Source organism: Chiloscyllium punctatum, chromosome 10 (assembly GCF_047496795.1).
Source record: "Chiloscyllium punctatum isolate Juve2018m chromosome 10, sChiPun1.3, whole genome shotgun sequence".
In the NCBI taxonomy this organism is placed as follows: Eukaryota; Metazoa; Chordata; class Chondrichthyes; order Orectolobiformes; family Hemiscylliidae; genus Chiloscyllium; species Chiloscyllium punctatum.
The window spans coordinates 22642084-22657555 of record NC_092748.1 but is presented as its reverse complement, the minus strand read 5'-3'; the positions used below and the strand labels follow the sequence as shown (position 1 = coordinate 22657555).

At 41.6% G+C, this 15472-nt stretch overlaps 1 protein-coding gene across 4 annotated transcripts in view; it reads right to left on the bottom strand.

The window, feature by feature from the left end:
* The window catches only part of LOC140481940 (protein FAM117B-like), a 223704-nt gene that overhangs the window by 61462 nt on the left and 146770 nt on the right, over positions 1-15472 (bottom strand). For 3 of the 4 annotated variants that reach the window (XM_072578674.1, XM_072578675.1, XM_072578677.1), the window contains one exon: positions 14368-14520. The exons of the other annotated variant lie outside the window; for it this stretch is intronic. In XM_072578674.1, the coding sequence (XP_072434775.1) occupies positions 14368-14520 (153 nt within the window). The remainder of the gene's footprint in view (positions 1-14367; positions 14521-15472) is intronic. 4 annotated transcript variants of the gene reach the window in all.

Genomic DNA, 15472 nt, shown 5'->3' with positions numbered 1-15472 from the left:
TGCTGTTCCAAATACTTGCAACAATCCCTATAAACACTCCTTGGCAAAAAAGGTATAATCAAACACAGGATCTTACAGGAGAGATGTCAGAGTGAGAGTGGCAGCAAGAACCTGCTCCTTTGGGTCCAGCAACTTCCAAACACGACCGCGCTAAATCGAACAAGAGAAAAGCCGAGCTGGTAGAACTGGCCATTCCCCTTTCATTGTACAAGCATTTTTTTCTAAAACTCTAAAGCCTTCTGCCTGAGGCAGTAGCTGTTAGCTATGATCAAACTGGCCTTAAAACCCTTCAAGTTAGACTTTTTGGAGTCTGTGTCTTGTACAACCTCTCTGAAAAGAATATCAAGGACAACTTAACCTTGTTAAAGGAGCAGCACCATCACAAATATAAAAGCAGGGATGTACTTTTGAGGCTCTAAAAGGCTCTGGTCAGACCTCATTTGGACTATTGTACACAGTTTTAGACCCCATATCTCAGGAAGAATGTACTGGCCCTGGAGCATGTTCAGAGTAGGAGTAGGTTCATGGGAATGGTCCCAGGAATTAAAAGCTTCACATATGAGGACCCTGGGTCAATACTCGATGGAATTTAGAAGGACGAGAGGGGATCTAATTGAAACAAATAGAATACTGAATGGGCTGGACAGAATAGATCTTGGGAAGATGTTTCCATTGGTAGGAGAGACTAGGACCTGAAGGCACAGCCTTAGAGTAAAGGGAAGACCTTTTAGAATGGAGATAAGGAGAAACTTCTTCAGCAAGAAAGTGGTGAATCTATAGAATTCATTGCCACAGAAGGGTGTGGAGGCCAGGTCATAGAATATATTTAAGACTGAGATAGATAGGTTCTTGATTGTCAAGGGGATCAAGAGCTATGGGGAGAAAGCGGGAAAATGGGATTGAGAAACTTACCAGCCATAACTGAATAGCAGAGCAGATTTGATGGACTGAATGGCCTAATTTCTGCTCCTATATCTTATGGTCTTATGGATGGGGTGGAATCTGGCTGCTGCGGTCCATATAGGAACCAAAAACATAGCTAGACCAAGAATGATGTTATACTAAAAGAATTTGAGGAATATGCATCTAAATTGATATGTAGATGCAAGGTGAAACATAAAACCCAGTGGGGTGAAAGTGCAGCTGAAACACCACCATCCAGGACAAAACAACCTACTGTATTGGCACCACATCCACCACCTTCAGCATTCTCTTTTTCCACAACTGATACAAAGTGCAAGATGCACTGCATAATTCACCAAGACTCCTTCAACTGCACCTTCAAAATACTGATCTCAACCACCTATACAAAGGGAGCCAAGGGAAGGAAGCATCTACCACATGTTCCCTCCAAGCTGCAGACCATTCTGTCTTGAAACTACATTGCTGTTCCTTCAATATCTCTGGGTCAAAATCCTGAAACTCACTTTTGAACAGCACTATGGGGTACCAACACACCATACACTGCAATCAATACGGTACCACTACCTTCTCCAGTGGATTACAGGTGGGGAATAACCAGCAATGTCCAGATACCGTGAATGAATTTAAAAAAAAGTGCGAACTGTCCATCTTCCTAAGACTGGGACAACCACATTGATAATAGTAGTCTCAAAGAGGAGTATGTGTGAAGCTTTCATGACAGCTTCTTAGATCAATGTGTTGAGGAGCAGACTAGGGACAAAGCTAGGTAGTATTGTGCAATGAGGTTCAGTAAATTCGTACTGTTATCACAGATGATGCATTGGGAATTAATGATATAATACCTGTGAATTCTAGGTTAAATTTGAGAGTAAGGCATTCTAATCACAAATAAAACCCTTAAATGTAACCAAAGCCAATTAAATAGACACAAGTGATAAACATTTAAAGATAAACATTTGTGAAGGGTAGGTCTTGCCTTACAAGTCTTATTGAATTCTTCGAGGAGGTGACCAAGCATGTGGATGAGGGTAGAGCAGTGGATGTAGTGTACATGGATTTTAGTAAGGCATTTGATAAGGTTCCCCATGGTAGGCTTATGCGGAAAGTCAGGAGGCATGGGATAGAGGGAAATTTGGCCAATTGGATAGAAAACTGGCTAACCGGTCGAAGTCAGAGAGTGGTGGTAGATGGTAAATATTCAGCATGGAGTCCAGTTACAAGTGGAGTTCCGCAGGGATCAGTTCTGGGTCCTCTGCTGTTTGTAATTTTTATTAATGACTTAGAGGAGGGAGTCGAAGGGTGGGTCAGTAAATTTGCAGATGATACAAAGATAGGTGGAGTTGTGGACAGTGAGGAGGGCTGTTGTCGGCTGCAGAGGGACTTAGATATGATGCAGAGCTGGGCTGAGGAGTGGCAGATGGAGTTCAACCCTGCCAAGTGTGAGGTTGTCCATTTTGGAAGAACAAATAAGAATGCGGAATACAGGGTTAATGGTAGGGTTCTTGGTCAGGTGGAGGAACAGAGGGATCTTGGGGTCTATGTACATAGATCTTTGAAGGTTGCCACTCAGGTGGATAGAGTTTGTAAGAAGGCCTATGGAGTATTATCGTTCATTAGCAGAGGGATTGAATTCAAGAGTCGTGAGGTGATGTTGCAGCTGTACAGGACTTTGGTTATGCCACATTTGGAGTACTGTGTGCAGTTCTGGTCGCCTCACTTTAGGAAAGATGTGGAAGCTTTGGAGAGGGTGCAGAGAAGATTTACCAGGATGTTGCCTGGAATGGAGAGTAGGTCGTACGAGGATAGGTTGAGAGTTCTCGGCCTTTTCTCGTTGGAACGGCGAAGGATGAGGGGTGACTTGATCGAGGTTTATAAGATGATCAGAGAAATAGATAGAGTAGACAGTCAGAAACATTTTCCCCCGGGTACAACAGAGTGTTACAAGGGGACATAAATTTAAGGTGAAGGGTGGAAGGTATAGGGGAGATGTCAGGGGTGGGTTCTTTACCCAGAGAGTGGTGGGGGCATGGAATGCGCTGCCCGAGGGAGTGGTAGAGTCAGATTCATTGGCGACCTTTAAGCGGCATTTGGATAGGTACATGGATGGGTGCTTAATCTAGGATAGAAGTTCGGCACAACATCGTGGGCCGAAGGGCCTGTTCTGTGCTGTATTGTTCTATGTTCTATGTTCTATGTTCTATACAATTCAAAATGTTAAAGAAAAACATATTACGCTGAAAAACAAAATAAAAATCAACAAGCAAGATCCATCTATGGATCATTCGAAGTAAAGATAATACTAGATTATATGAAGTGATTGATAATGTTGCAAAGAACAAGAGGGATGTCTCAGGATTTAGACTTCTTAGAAACCAAAAGAAAAAGAAAAAAATGCAAGAAAATGGACTAGCCAGAAATATAAAAACAGAGTATAAGCACTTTAAGTAATTAGTCATATAGGTTTCAGTGCTGTACAGCTCTGACCATATATAGCCAGATAAGGACATCATCAGTGTAAAACCATGAGATGTGGCAACGTCACTGTACTAGCAAAGAGGCGGCCCAGGCTGATGTTCTTTGAACACAGGTCCAAACACAACCAAGACAGTGACTGAAGTTATTAATAAGTCACAAATTAAAAACTGGTCTTTGTTAATCAATTACTGTTGATTGTTAACCACACAGTTTAAGACAAACATCCTTCAGGTTAAGTAGTCTTCATTAGTCTGTCCTACTTATGACTCTAATCTTGCATCATTGCAATTGACTCTGAACTGCCCTCTGAAATACCATAGCAAAGCACTCAGTTATAATAAAGCTGCAACAAAATCTTAAACAGCTGTGCATGTCAGAGGGAACTTTGGTGGATGCTCCACAAATATCCCTAACCTCAATGACTGGAGAGCCCAGCCTATCCGGAAGAAAAAAAGGAAAGGTTGAAGCATTTACAACATCTTCAGCCAAATGTGCTGAGTAGACGCTCCATCTTCGCCTTCTCTCGAAATTCCCAACATCACAGATATCTATGTCCAATTCAATTCAGCCATTATGAAATGGTTGAAGGCACTGGATACCGCAAAGGTAATGGCCCCTGATAACTTTATGGCAATTGTACAAAAGACATTTGCTCCAGAACCACCAACACCAAGTCAGGCTACTCAGTACATTTCTTACACAACAATCTACCTGAGAATGTAAACAAATGCTAGGAATATCCTGTACACAGAAAAAAATCCAAACTCAAATGACTGTGCCCATCAGTGATGACAAATGACTGCCCATCAGTGATGATGATTCATCATCAGTCAAGTGACAGAAGGGGCCATTGACAATGCTATCAAGTGTAACCTCCTCAGCAATAACCTTTTCACTGATATGCAGTTTCAGTTCTACTAGTACCACTCAGCTCCTGATATCATTTGAGTCTTGGTCCAAATGTGGACAAAAGAGCTGCACAGCAAAGATGACCTGAGAGTGACTGAACTTGACCTCAAGACCACATTCAGCCAATTTTAACATCAAGGAGCCCTAGTGTAACTGGGCTCAATGGGAATCAGGGCAAAATTCATCACTGATTGAAGTTATACCCAGCACAAAGGACCACACTTGTTGGACGTCACTCATCTCAGCCCCAGGACACTACTGCAGTTCTTCAGGACAGTGACCTAGGCACACTGCTTCATCAATGCTCTTCTCTGCACCCAAAGGTCAGAAGTGGGGATGGAGATTCACTGATGATTGCACCAGTTAACACTCCTCACAAAAGCAGCCTGTGTTCATATGCAGCAAGACTTGGATAACATTCAAACGTAATCTGTTATGTGGCAAATGTGCATTAAGTAACCTTTATACTACAGATTATCAGGCAATGAGCATTTCTAAGAAGACAGAATTCAACCATCACCTCATGAAGTAAATAGCATTACCATTGGTGAAATTTCTTCAAATATCATCCTGGGATTGCCATTGACCAGAAAGTGAACTCAGTGAGTTAAATAAATACTGCGACTACAACAGCATGCTAGAGGGTGGGAATTCTGTGGTGAGCAGCTCATGCCCGACTCCCAAAAACCTATCCATCACCTACAAGCTAGGAGTGTGATCTGTACTTGCATGAATGAGTGCAGCTCCAGCACTCAAGAAACTTATCATCCAGGACATAACAGCCTTTATAACTGGGACCCCATCCTATACCATCAACATTCACTCCCTCCACCATCAATGCAAAGTGGCAACATTGCGCGATATTTACATAATACACTGCATACTATCAAGGCTCTTTCAACTGCACCTTCTAAACCTACGATCTCTACATAGAAGGGCAAAAACAGAAGATGCATGGAACACCCCCATCTCAGAGTTCTCTTACAAACCACACACCATCCCGACTTGGAAACATAGTTATTTCACTTTTCATCATAGAATCCTTACACTGTGGAAACAGGCCATTCAACTCAACAAGTCCACACCGAGAGCAACCCACCCAGATCCGTTCCCCTACCCGATAAATGCTATGTTTTCCATGACTAATGCACCAAACCTGCATATCCCCGAACACTATGGCAACTTAGCATGGCCAATTCACCCAAACTGCATATCCTTGGACTGTGGGGGGAAACTGGAGCAGTCTGATGAAACCCACAGGGGAGAATGTGCAAACCAGAGGATGGATTCGAACCTGGGTCCCTGGGACTGAGAGACAGCAGTGTTAACCACTGAGCCATCGTGCCGCCCCTCGTGCTGGGCCCAAATTCTGAACTCCTTCCCCAACAGCATTGCAGGTGTACCTACACATAACCAAGGCTTATAGTTTTGAAGGTGTCAGTTCATCATAAACATTTCAGAACTAACTAGGGATGGATACCAAATTTGGCCTGGTCAGAATATCCATATCCTGTAAAAGAATACACTAAGAAGTGAGTGGACAACAAGATGGCAGAAGCAGTATAAAGTGGGAAGTTATTGAATTACTCACTTTGCACATCAGGATAGAAAATAATTTTTACTTAGAACATGTGAAACTTATACTTAATGGTCAGAGGCTTGGTTGCCCTTGTACAAGGATCATAAAAAGAATTTAGAAGATAAAAGATACATTGGCCTTCATTGCAAGCAGAACAATCCACAGGAATGAAGCCGTTTTTTCACAAAAATACAACCCTTTTGGAAGACCACATTCGGAATACTATTTACAGTTCTGGTTTCCATAATGAAGGATGGATGGATATAATTACACTCAAGATGGTACAGGAAATGTTCACTAAATTGGTTCCTGCGTTATCATAACATGAGAGACTGAGCAAATTTGGCGTAGATTTGTCTGGATTGAGAAGACTGAAAAGAAATATCATTGAAGCACACAAATTTCTGAAAGGATTTGATAGATAATATAAGCTTGTTTCTCCAGTTGGGGAAACCTAAATCACAGGGGAGTCTCTGAACAAGGGACCGGTCATTTAGGACCAAGAGAAAACACTTCATAGAAAGGGTTGTGAATCTTTGGAATTCTCTCCATCAGATACTCTGTTGATGAATACATTTAAGGCTGGGGTGGACAGATTTTTTAGTAAGGCAGGGATAAAACAGAGAGCAAGTGAGAAAGTGGAGCTGAAATCCAAGATCATATTGAGTGATCGCTATTTGACAAACCCCTACTCTTAAAATTTATTCACAAGATGTGATGTCACTGGCTGGGCCAGCATTCCTTTCCCAGCCCTAATTGCCCATTAGACCTAAATGCAGAGGTCTGAGACCATTCATTATTAAAAGATTTTCTATGTTTCGTCTTATGGGTTTAAGGGTTTTTTATGTTTCGTCTTAGCAAAGTAATATGTATTGCTTTGGCCAAGTTGCTGAGAGTATGAGGGGCCAATGACACACTGGGACATTAGATATTAGTTTATTAGCCACCCAGTTGTGCTTTTAAAAAGCAATTTACCAGTTTTCATAATGCCAGAATAACAGTTCTATTTTAGTATTTTACATTTTGTGATTTACAGTCAGAATCCTTAACCTTCTATGACAATACCATTACAACAATTTGGTGTCCCAACACTGCTTTCGAGGAGTAGCTCGGTAACGTCAAAACATAACTGCCATTGGAATTAAAGTTACTCAAAGCAACATCAATGTACATGTAGTAGCTCAGAATATATTTATGGCATCCAAAAGAGTTGAGAGATTTAATAACTTCAGTGATCTTCCTGTGCAATTTGTATCAGTCAGAAACCGGTCACACATGACCAACAAATACTGGCATACATGGCACTGTGGACATCTGTCATTGTCGATATGCTACATTTCTCAAAATTCACCCATGGGATCTGGGCATCACTGGCTGGGCCAGTATTTATTGCCCAACCCTACTTGCCCTTGAGAAGGGCGTGGTGAGCTGTCTTCTCAAACTGTTATAGTCCACGTGCTGTAGGTTGACGTGTCATGCTGTCAGGGAGGATATTAAGGATTATTACCCAATGACATTGAAGGAACAGTGATATATAGTGACAACCAAGATGTGAGTGGCTTGGAGGGGAATTTAGAGGTGGCAGTCTCATGCATCTATTGCCCTTGTCCTTCCAGACAGAAGTGGTCAGGGGTTTGGAAGGTGCTGTGCAAGGAGCCTTAGTGAACTGTTTCAGTGCATCTTGTGGATGGTGCACACCTGTTACTATTAAGCATCAGCAGTGGAGAAACTGCCTGGGTATCAAGCCTCTTGTGTGGTTTTGAAGTTGCAATCACAGTGGCAAGTGGGGAATGTTTCAATACATTCCTGACTTGTGCTTTGTAGATGATGGCAGGCTTTGGGAAGTCAGGAATTATTCACTGCAGAATATCTAGCTCTGATCTTCTTGCAGCCACAGGATTTATACCACTCGTCCAGTTCAGTTTCTAGTCAATAGTAAATCTCACGATGTTGATGGTGGCAGATTCAGTGATGATAATGGCCTTGAATGCCAAGACTGAAGGTTAGATTGCCTTGTGCTGGTGATATTCATTGCATGGCAATTAAATTATGTGAAAGTTACTTGTCAATTGTTAGCTCAAATCCGGATACTGCTGCATTAGAATAGAACAAAGAACAAAAGACCAGGCCTGTGTCAATTCAGATCCTCTATCTAAACCTGTCGCTATTTTCTAAGGATCTGTATCCCTCTGCTCCCTGCCCATTCATGTATCTATCGCGATACAGCTTGAATGACGTTATCATGCCCGCCTCTACCAGCTCCGCTGGCAACACATTCCAGGAACTGACCACCCCTGCATAAAGAACTTTCCACACATACTTCCCGTAAACTTTTCCCCTCTCACCTTGAACTCGTGACCCCTAGTAATTGAGTCCCCCACTCTGGGAAAAAAACTTCTTGCTGTTACCCTGTCTGTATCTCTCTTGATTTTGTAGACCTCAATCAGGTATTCCCGCAAGCTCTTTCTAATGAAAATAATCCTAATCTACTCAATCTCTCTTCATAGCCTATGCCCTCCATACCCAGGCAACATCCTGATGAACCTCCTCTGCACCCTCTCCAAAGCACCCACATCCTTTTGGTAATGTGGTGATCAGAACTGTACACAGTATTCCAAATGTAGCCAAACCAAAGTCCTACACAACCGTAACATGACCTGCCGTCTCTTGTACTCATTACCCTGTCCAATGAAAGAAAGCATGCTGTATAACTTCTTGACCACTCTCTTAACCTGCATTGCCACCGTCAGGGTACAATGGACTTGAACACCCAGATCGCTCTGTATATCAATTTTCCCCAGGGCTTTTCCATTTACAGTATAGTTCGCTCTTGAACTGGATCTTCCAAAATGCATCACCTCACATCTGCTCAGATTGAACTCCATCTGCCGTTTCTCCGCCCAACTCTCCAATCTATTCACACTCTGCTGTATTCTCTGACAGTCCCCTTCACTGTCTGCTACTCCACCAATCTTAGTGTCATTTGCAAACTTGCTAATCAGACCACCTATACCTTCCTCCAGATCATTTATGTATATCACAAGCAACAGTGGTCACAGGTCTCCATTTTGAGAAACTGCCTTCCACTACTACAATCTGTCTGCTGTTGCCCAGCCAGTTTTCTATCCATCGAGCTAGTACACCCTGGACTCCATGCAACTTCATTTTCTCCATCAGCCTATCATGGGGAACCTTATCAAAAACCTTACTGAAGTCCATATATATGGCATCTACAGCCCTTCCCTCATCAATCAACTTTGTCACTTCCTCAAAGAATTCTGTTAAGTTGATAAGACATGACCTTCCCTGCTCAAAACCATGCTGCCTATCACTGATAAGTCTATTTTCTTCCAAAGGGGAATAGATCCTATCCCTCAGTACCTTCTCCAGCAGCTTCCCTACCACTGACGTCAGATTCACCAGTCTATAATTACCTAGATTATCCTTGCTATGCTTCTTAAACAAGGACAACATTAACAATTCTCCAGTCCTCCGGGACCTCACTCATGTTCAAGGATGCTGCAAAGATTAAGGCTCCAGCTATTTCCCCTCTCACTTCCCTTAGTAACCTGGTATAGATCCCATCCAGACTTGGGGATTTGTCCACCTTAATGCCTTTTAGAATATCCAACACTTCCTCCCTCCTTATGCTGACTTGACCTAGAGCAATCAAACATCTATCCCGAACCTAAACATCAGTCATGTCCCTCTCCTCGGTGAATACCAACGCAAAGTACTCAGTAAGAATCTCACCCACTTTCTGACTCCACAGATTAACTTTCCTCCTTTATCTTTGAGTGAGCTAACCCTTTCTCTAGTTACCCTCTTGCTCCTTATATATGAATTTGGGCTTTGGGATTTTCTTCAACCCTCTTTGTTAAAAATATTTCGTGACGCATTTTAGCTCTCTTAATTCCTCATTTCAGATGGTCCTACTTTCCTGATATTCTTCCAAGGTCTTCAGTCACCTAAACCTTACGCACACTTCCCTATTCCTCTTAGCTTGTCTCACAATTTCACCTGTCATCCACGGTTCCCTACTCTTGTCATTTCTATCCCTCATTTTCACAAGAACATATCTCTCCTGAACTCTAATCAACCTCTCTTTAAAAGCCTCCCACATATCAAATGTGGATTTACCTTCAAACAGCTGCTCCCAATCCACATTCCCCAGCTCCTGCCGAATTTTGCTACAGTTGGCCTTCTCCCAATTTTCTTTAGGACCACCCTCGTCTTTATCCATGAGTATTCGAAAATATACAGAACTGTGATCACTATTTCCAAAGTAATCCCCTACTGAAATTTCAACCACCTGGCTGGGCTCATTCCCCAACACCAGATCCACTATCGCCCCTTCCCGAGTCGGACTGTTTGCATACTGCTCTATAAACCCTCCTGGATGCTCCTTACAAATTCTGCTTCATCTAGAGCTCTAACACTAAGTGAATCTCAGTCAATGTTAGGAAAATTAAAGTTCCCATCATCACCACCCTCTGTTGCTCCTACACCTTCCCATAATCTGGTTACATATTTCTCCGTCTATCTCATGCTCACTGTTGGGATGCCTGTAGTACAGCCCCAACATTGTTACCGCCCCCTTCCTATTTCTCAGCACTGCCCGTATTGCCTCACTGCTCGTGTCCTCCTTTAGCACAGCTGTGATATCCTCTCTGAACAGTAATGCAACTCCTCCACCTCTTTTACCTCCCCCTCTATCCTGCCTTAAACATTTATATCCTGGGATATAGAATTGCCAATCTTGTCCTTTCCTCAACCAATTCTCAGTAATAGCAATATCATACTCCCAGGTACTCCTCCAAACCCTAGGTTCATCTGCCTTACCCACTACACTTCACACATTAAAACAAATGCACCTTAGACCATCTCTGTCCCTAGACTACTTTAGTGTCACAAATGAGCATTGTGCAATATCCTCATTTAACCTATGGAGGCAAGGTCAGTGATGAAGCAGCTGAAGATGGTTGGGGTGAGGACATGACATTTCTGCAAGCATTCTTGCAACAGAGATGACTGACCTCCAAGCACTGAAATCATCTCCCTCTCTGCCAGTTATAGAATCATATAGTACAGAAGAGGCCGTTCAGCCTTTCATGTCTGTACAGCTTAAAATGCACTACTAGCAACATGATTCCAACTTCCAAACTTGGCGAGTAGCCTTGAATGTTACGACATTCAAGTGCTCATCCAAGTAGCTGTTGAAGGTTATGAAGGTATCAAGTGTCTCCCTGGCAGTGCATTTCAGACATCCATCACCCTTTGGGTCAAAACATTTTTCTTCAAATTCCTCTAATCCTCCTGCCTTCCACGATAAAATTATGCGCCCTTCTTCTTGACCCTTCAAGGTGCTTTCTATCCACCCTGTCAATGTCCCTCAAACTCATACACGTTAATCAGGTGCCCTCTCAACCTTCTCTGCTCCAGTAAAAATAATCAGAGATTATCAGCTTCTTTTCAGAGCTGAAATGATTATTCCAACGGGCAGAGAGTTTCCCTGATTCTCTGACTCAAACTCTGATAGCTCCTTCATGCCACTCATTCAACTGTGCCCTCTGTGGTAAGAACAGTCACCTCATCTCTCGAATTGTTTTGTCCATTTTTGAACTAAAACTGTGGTAAGGTCAGGAGCTGAGTGGCACTTGTGGAGCCCAAATTGGGCATCAATAAGTAGGTTACTGCTAAGAAATGCTGATCGGAGGAACTGTTGGCAACACCTTCCTTAAAGTTCAATTACTGTCATAATAATTATAATGAGAAGACCTGCAATAGAATAGAAGTGCCAAAGTAAGGTGGAGGGTGTACAGAGAGATGATCAAACAGTGGAAAGAAAATCCTTGACCTTCCTTCCAAGAATCTCTCATGGCAAGTAATTTACTCCATTTGGTAGCAAGAAAATCAAAGGCGAAATGAAGTAGAAATCCTTTCAATGATCTCAATTTGACAGCTGTGTCAACGATGCTGATTGAGATAACAGTGCAGAAAATTAGAGGCAACTGAGAGTCAAATTGTGAAATGTGGTCAGGGTTGCCCAGGTAGAAAAGATGAAACAACTCTAAAGGTTTGTGCAGCATAAGAGGTCAAAGGTAATGATAGTTCTTTTGCTCTGACTATTCTACCACAAAAATTGTCCTAAGCGGGGAGCCTGAGAAGGGAGCCATTACCCTTCTCATTCCACAGATCTTGGCAAATATTTCCAGATTTTTTTGCTTAAATTTTTTTAAAAGTTGTGTCTATGCCAGTTAAATCTAGATGCTCCTGAACAGCAAGATGTACTGTGCTGTAACCATCATTCGAGAAAGCAGGAACTGAAGACTGATGCATTTGGTCATATTAGAAATGACAGATAACTATCTGAGTGCAGATTAATACAAAATGTGAAGACTGTCAGAGATTGTGGCCAGAAGAAGCAAAAAGCAAAGTGTGGATATGACCAATGACCAACTCCAATGCACATAAGAAAAATTAAACTCGTGAAAATGGAACCCACTGCAGACATTCACGTGCAGAGATTGCCATCACAGTATTTGTACCGGTGATGAAGACAATAAGATAGCAGTATTTTCCTGCAACAGCCATTTTAAGAAAAATATATTTTGAAGAGCAGAGGAGTGTTTTTGATTGAACCAAACAACAAAAAGCAAACTTCAGATTTCCAATAGTGATTACTTCAATGTTTGTCTTCAACAAATATAGAGAAAAAACAACTGCACAGAATTTCAGGTTGCAATAATATTTGACTGTTCGCTTGGATGACATTGGTCCAAAGCAGAAAAAAATTCTTTTCCATCGAATTCTCTATTAGGGAAAACACAAACTCTTGGGGGTTAGCAAATTATTTCAACAGGCCTTTCCAGGTACATGAGTCCAGTTTTCTCAGTGACACCTTCAGCACAATTAGAAAGGTAAACTTTAAATAATTTTCTGTACACGAAGTCAGGGGCCCAATATCATGATTACAAATAACATCACTAGTTCAACAGTAACCAGGAATTGGACCTCAATGTTCCCAATCTGCATGACTATTCACTTTTTTAATCAAGGGAATACGCCGGCTAGGTTGTACATTAGTCTCATGTGCTTATAGCCAAGTTTCTTGCACAAATCAAACCCAAGGTACTCTCAGAAAACAAGTGGCAAAAGTCACAAACAATGATATTGTGATTAGCTGCCAATTAACATGAGCAATTGTCATATTCTGATGTTTGTAGTGACACTTGTGCTCTAACTGTTGTTAAACTCACATTTAGAAATCATACCTGGCAAGATGAGTTTTTGAGAGAGAGAGGGAGAGAGAAGGAAGTACAACATGCAGCAAATGTATTAAAAGGAAGATGAAAATGGACACCAAGAAGAATGTAGAAAAATTAACTGAAGTGACCGCAGCTGATGAGGTTGACTTTGCAGGCAGAACCGAGACAAGCTAGTTCAGGAAGAGAGTTGCAGGACAATGATGACTCATTCAAAGAGTGAAGGGATGCATACTGAGCTGGAGGATAGGAGATGGATGCAAAATTATGGCGTGGAAAGTTAATGAAAAAGAAGTCAAAAAGAATTGGTGTGTCAACGGAGACCACTTAATAATGATAATGGTACTTAACATGGGATGGCAATTTAAGTAAACAAGCTTTTAAAAACAGAGTTGTATTAAGATCATTGCGCTCTCAGATTGGTTTAAAATGGGGGTGCAAGGGGAACTTTAAGTGCAAAAAGTAAAAGCCAACAAAGCTGACTGCTGACTAATGTCTTTGAGGAATATCACTTGAAAGTTTTTACCCTAAACAATTGAGGTCACTGCTGGGTTATGCTGAAAACACTGAATTAACTTGAACTGTTGTAGCAGGATTACTTCTAAAGCTTCGCAATGTCTGAAAAGAATTTCATTCAAAGCAAGCATATACAATACTAAAATAGTAAATTTGATAGCAGGTTATTACTTGATTCTTGTGACTGTACTTTGTTCATAAACTGTACAATGACAGCCTGAATTTTGGGCTGTTCCCAGTAACTTAAGCACTGTATATGAAAACAAAATAAATTGAGTCAGATTTTTGACCCGATGTGCCAACACTCTTTTGCATGCGCCTTTATAGGGTCTGTGCAGGATCCAACTTGCTCCTGTAAAACCTTGCTCAAGGAAAATGGTGGTGATCCCAACAGATCAGGACATTGAGGAAATTTTGCAGCACCACTTTTGGAAGCAGAGCACTAAGCTTGAAATTAGTTCAGTATCTCAAGGCTGATCTTAGTCATCATACTTATAGACAGTAAAATTTATGTAAGCAGAAAATACCACATTTGCATTACAAGAGTTATTCAATTTACGTACTTAGGTCCCGCGCTTTCCTGAACAGCTTTTGATCAAGTCTTTTGCCACAACTGCACTGGACACATGTAAACAGGCTAAACAATAATGACAGCATCATCTTGTCACTAGAGGGCGCCTAAGATAAAGACAGACTTACAATCATGATCTGCTCTTCTTTGTCTCCACTCTCCTTGATAATAATTCGCTCAATCTCCTGGTTAAGGCCCTCAACACTGTTACGGAATCGAGAAACGGTCGACTTTGAAATAGGAATTGCCACAGGAATCAAAACAGTCTTTGGAATGGGTGCCTAGGACATAAAAAAAAACATAAAATACTGCATCAAAACTGAGGACACCAAAGCTGGAAATTAATACAAGTCGCTTCAAAATTTGCAATAAATTCAATTCTATAAACAGAGGATAGAAGGTGCAATACCTCATTCATTGATGATCTACCTATCAGTACTGAGAGCTTCAAATTGCCACCCAAAGAAAATCTGGCTGAGGGGACCTCATCAGGAGCAACTTAGATTTGTTTAGGGGAAAGCATGCAACCATTTATATTATACTGTTGCACTAAGGCCAAGCTACCTCCACGTTGTTTTGAGATGACTCTTGGAAGACAAATTGATAGCCCAGTCAGTGATCCAAAAACTTCTGATGAGACCTAATCCCACTGAGCCATCACCACGATGATCACTGACACAGACTCATTTATGTTTACATGCAAAGGAAGCCATTTGGGCAATTATGTTCACACCAGTCAACAAGGATCTAGTGACACTAACTGAGGTCAAAAATCACACGGGAGAAAGCGAGGACTGCAGATGCTTAAGATCAGAGTAGGGAGTGTGATGCTGAAAAAGCACAGTAGGTCAGGCAGCATCCAAGGAGTAGGAGAATCGACGTTTTGGGCATAACCCCTTTTTCAAGAAATCATATGGCACCAGGTTATAATCCAACGGATTTATTTAAAACCACTAGTTTTCGGAGACATGCTCCTTCATTAGGTGTTAGTGAGAGGAAGACCTTAGACACAGAATTTAGAAGGAAAAGATCAAAGGGTCATACAAGTCACGAGAAACGAATCTAAAATGGCTGTTAAATCTTTAGTCAGTTAAAATGGAGGTACAGGTTTCGATTGATTAATATGTAAATCCCAGAATTGCCTTCAAGTCACTGCTGTGAGACAACTTAAGGTCTTATCAATATAATGGAGACAACACCTCCAGTCAGACAATGTATTTTAGGTGTGAGGTT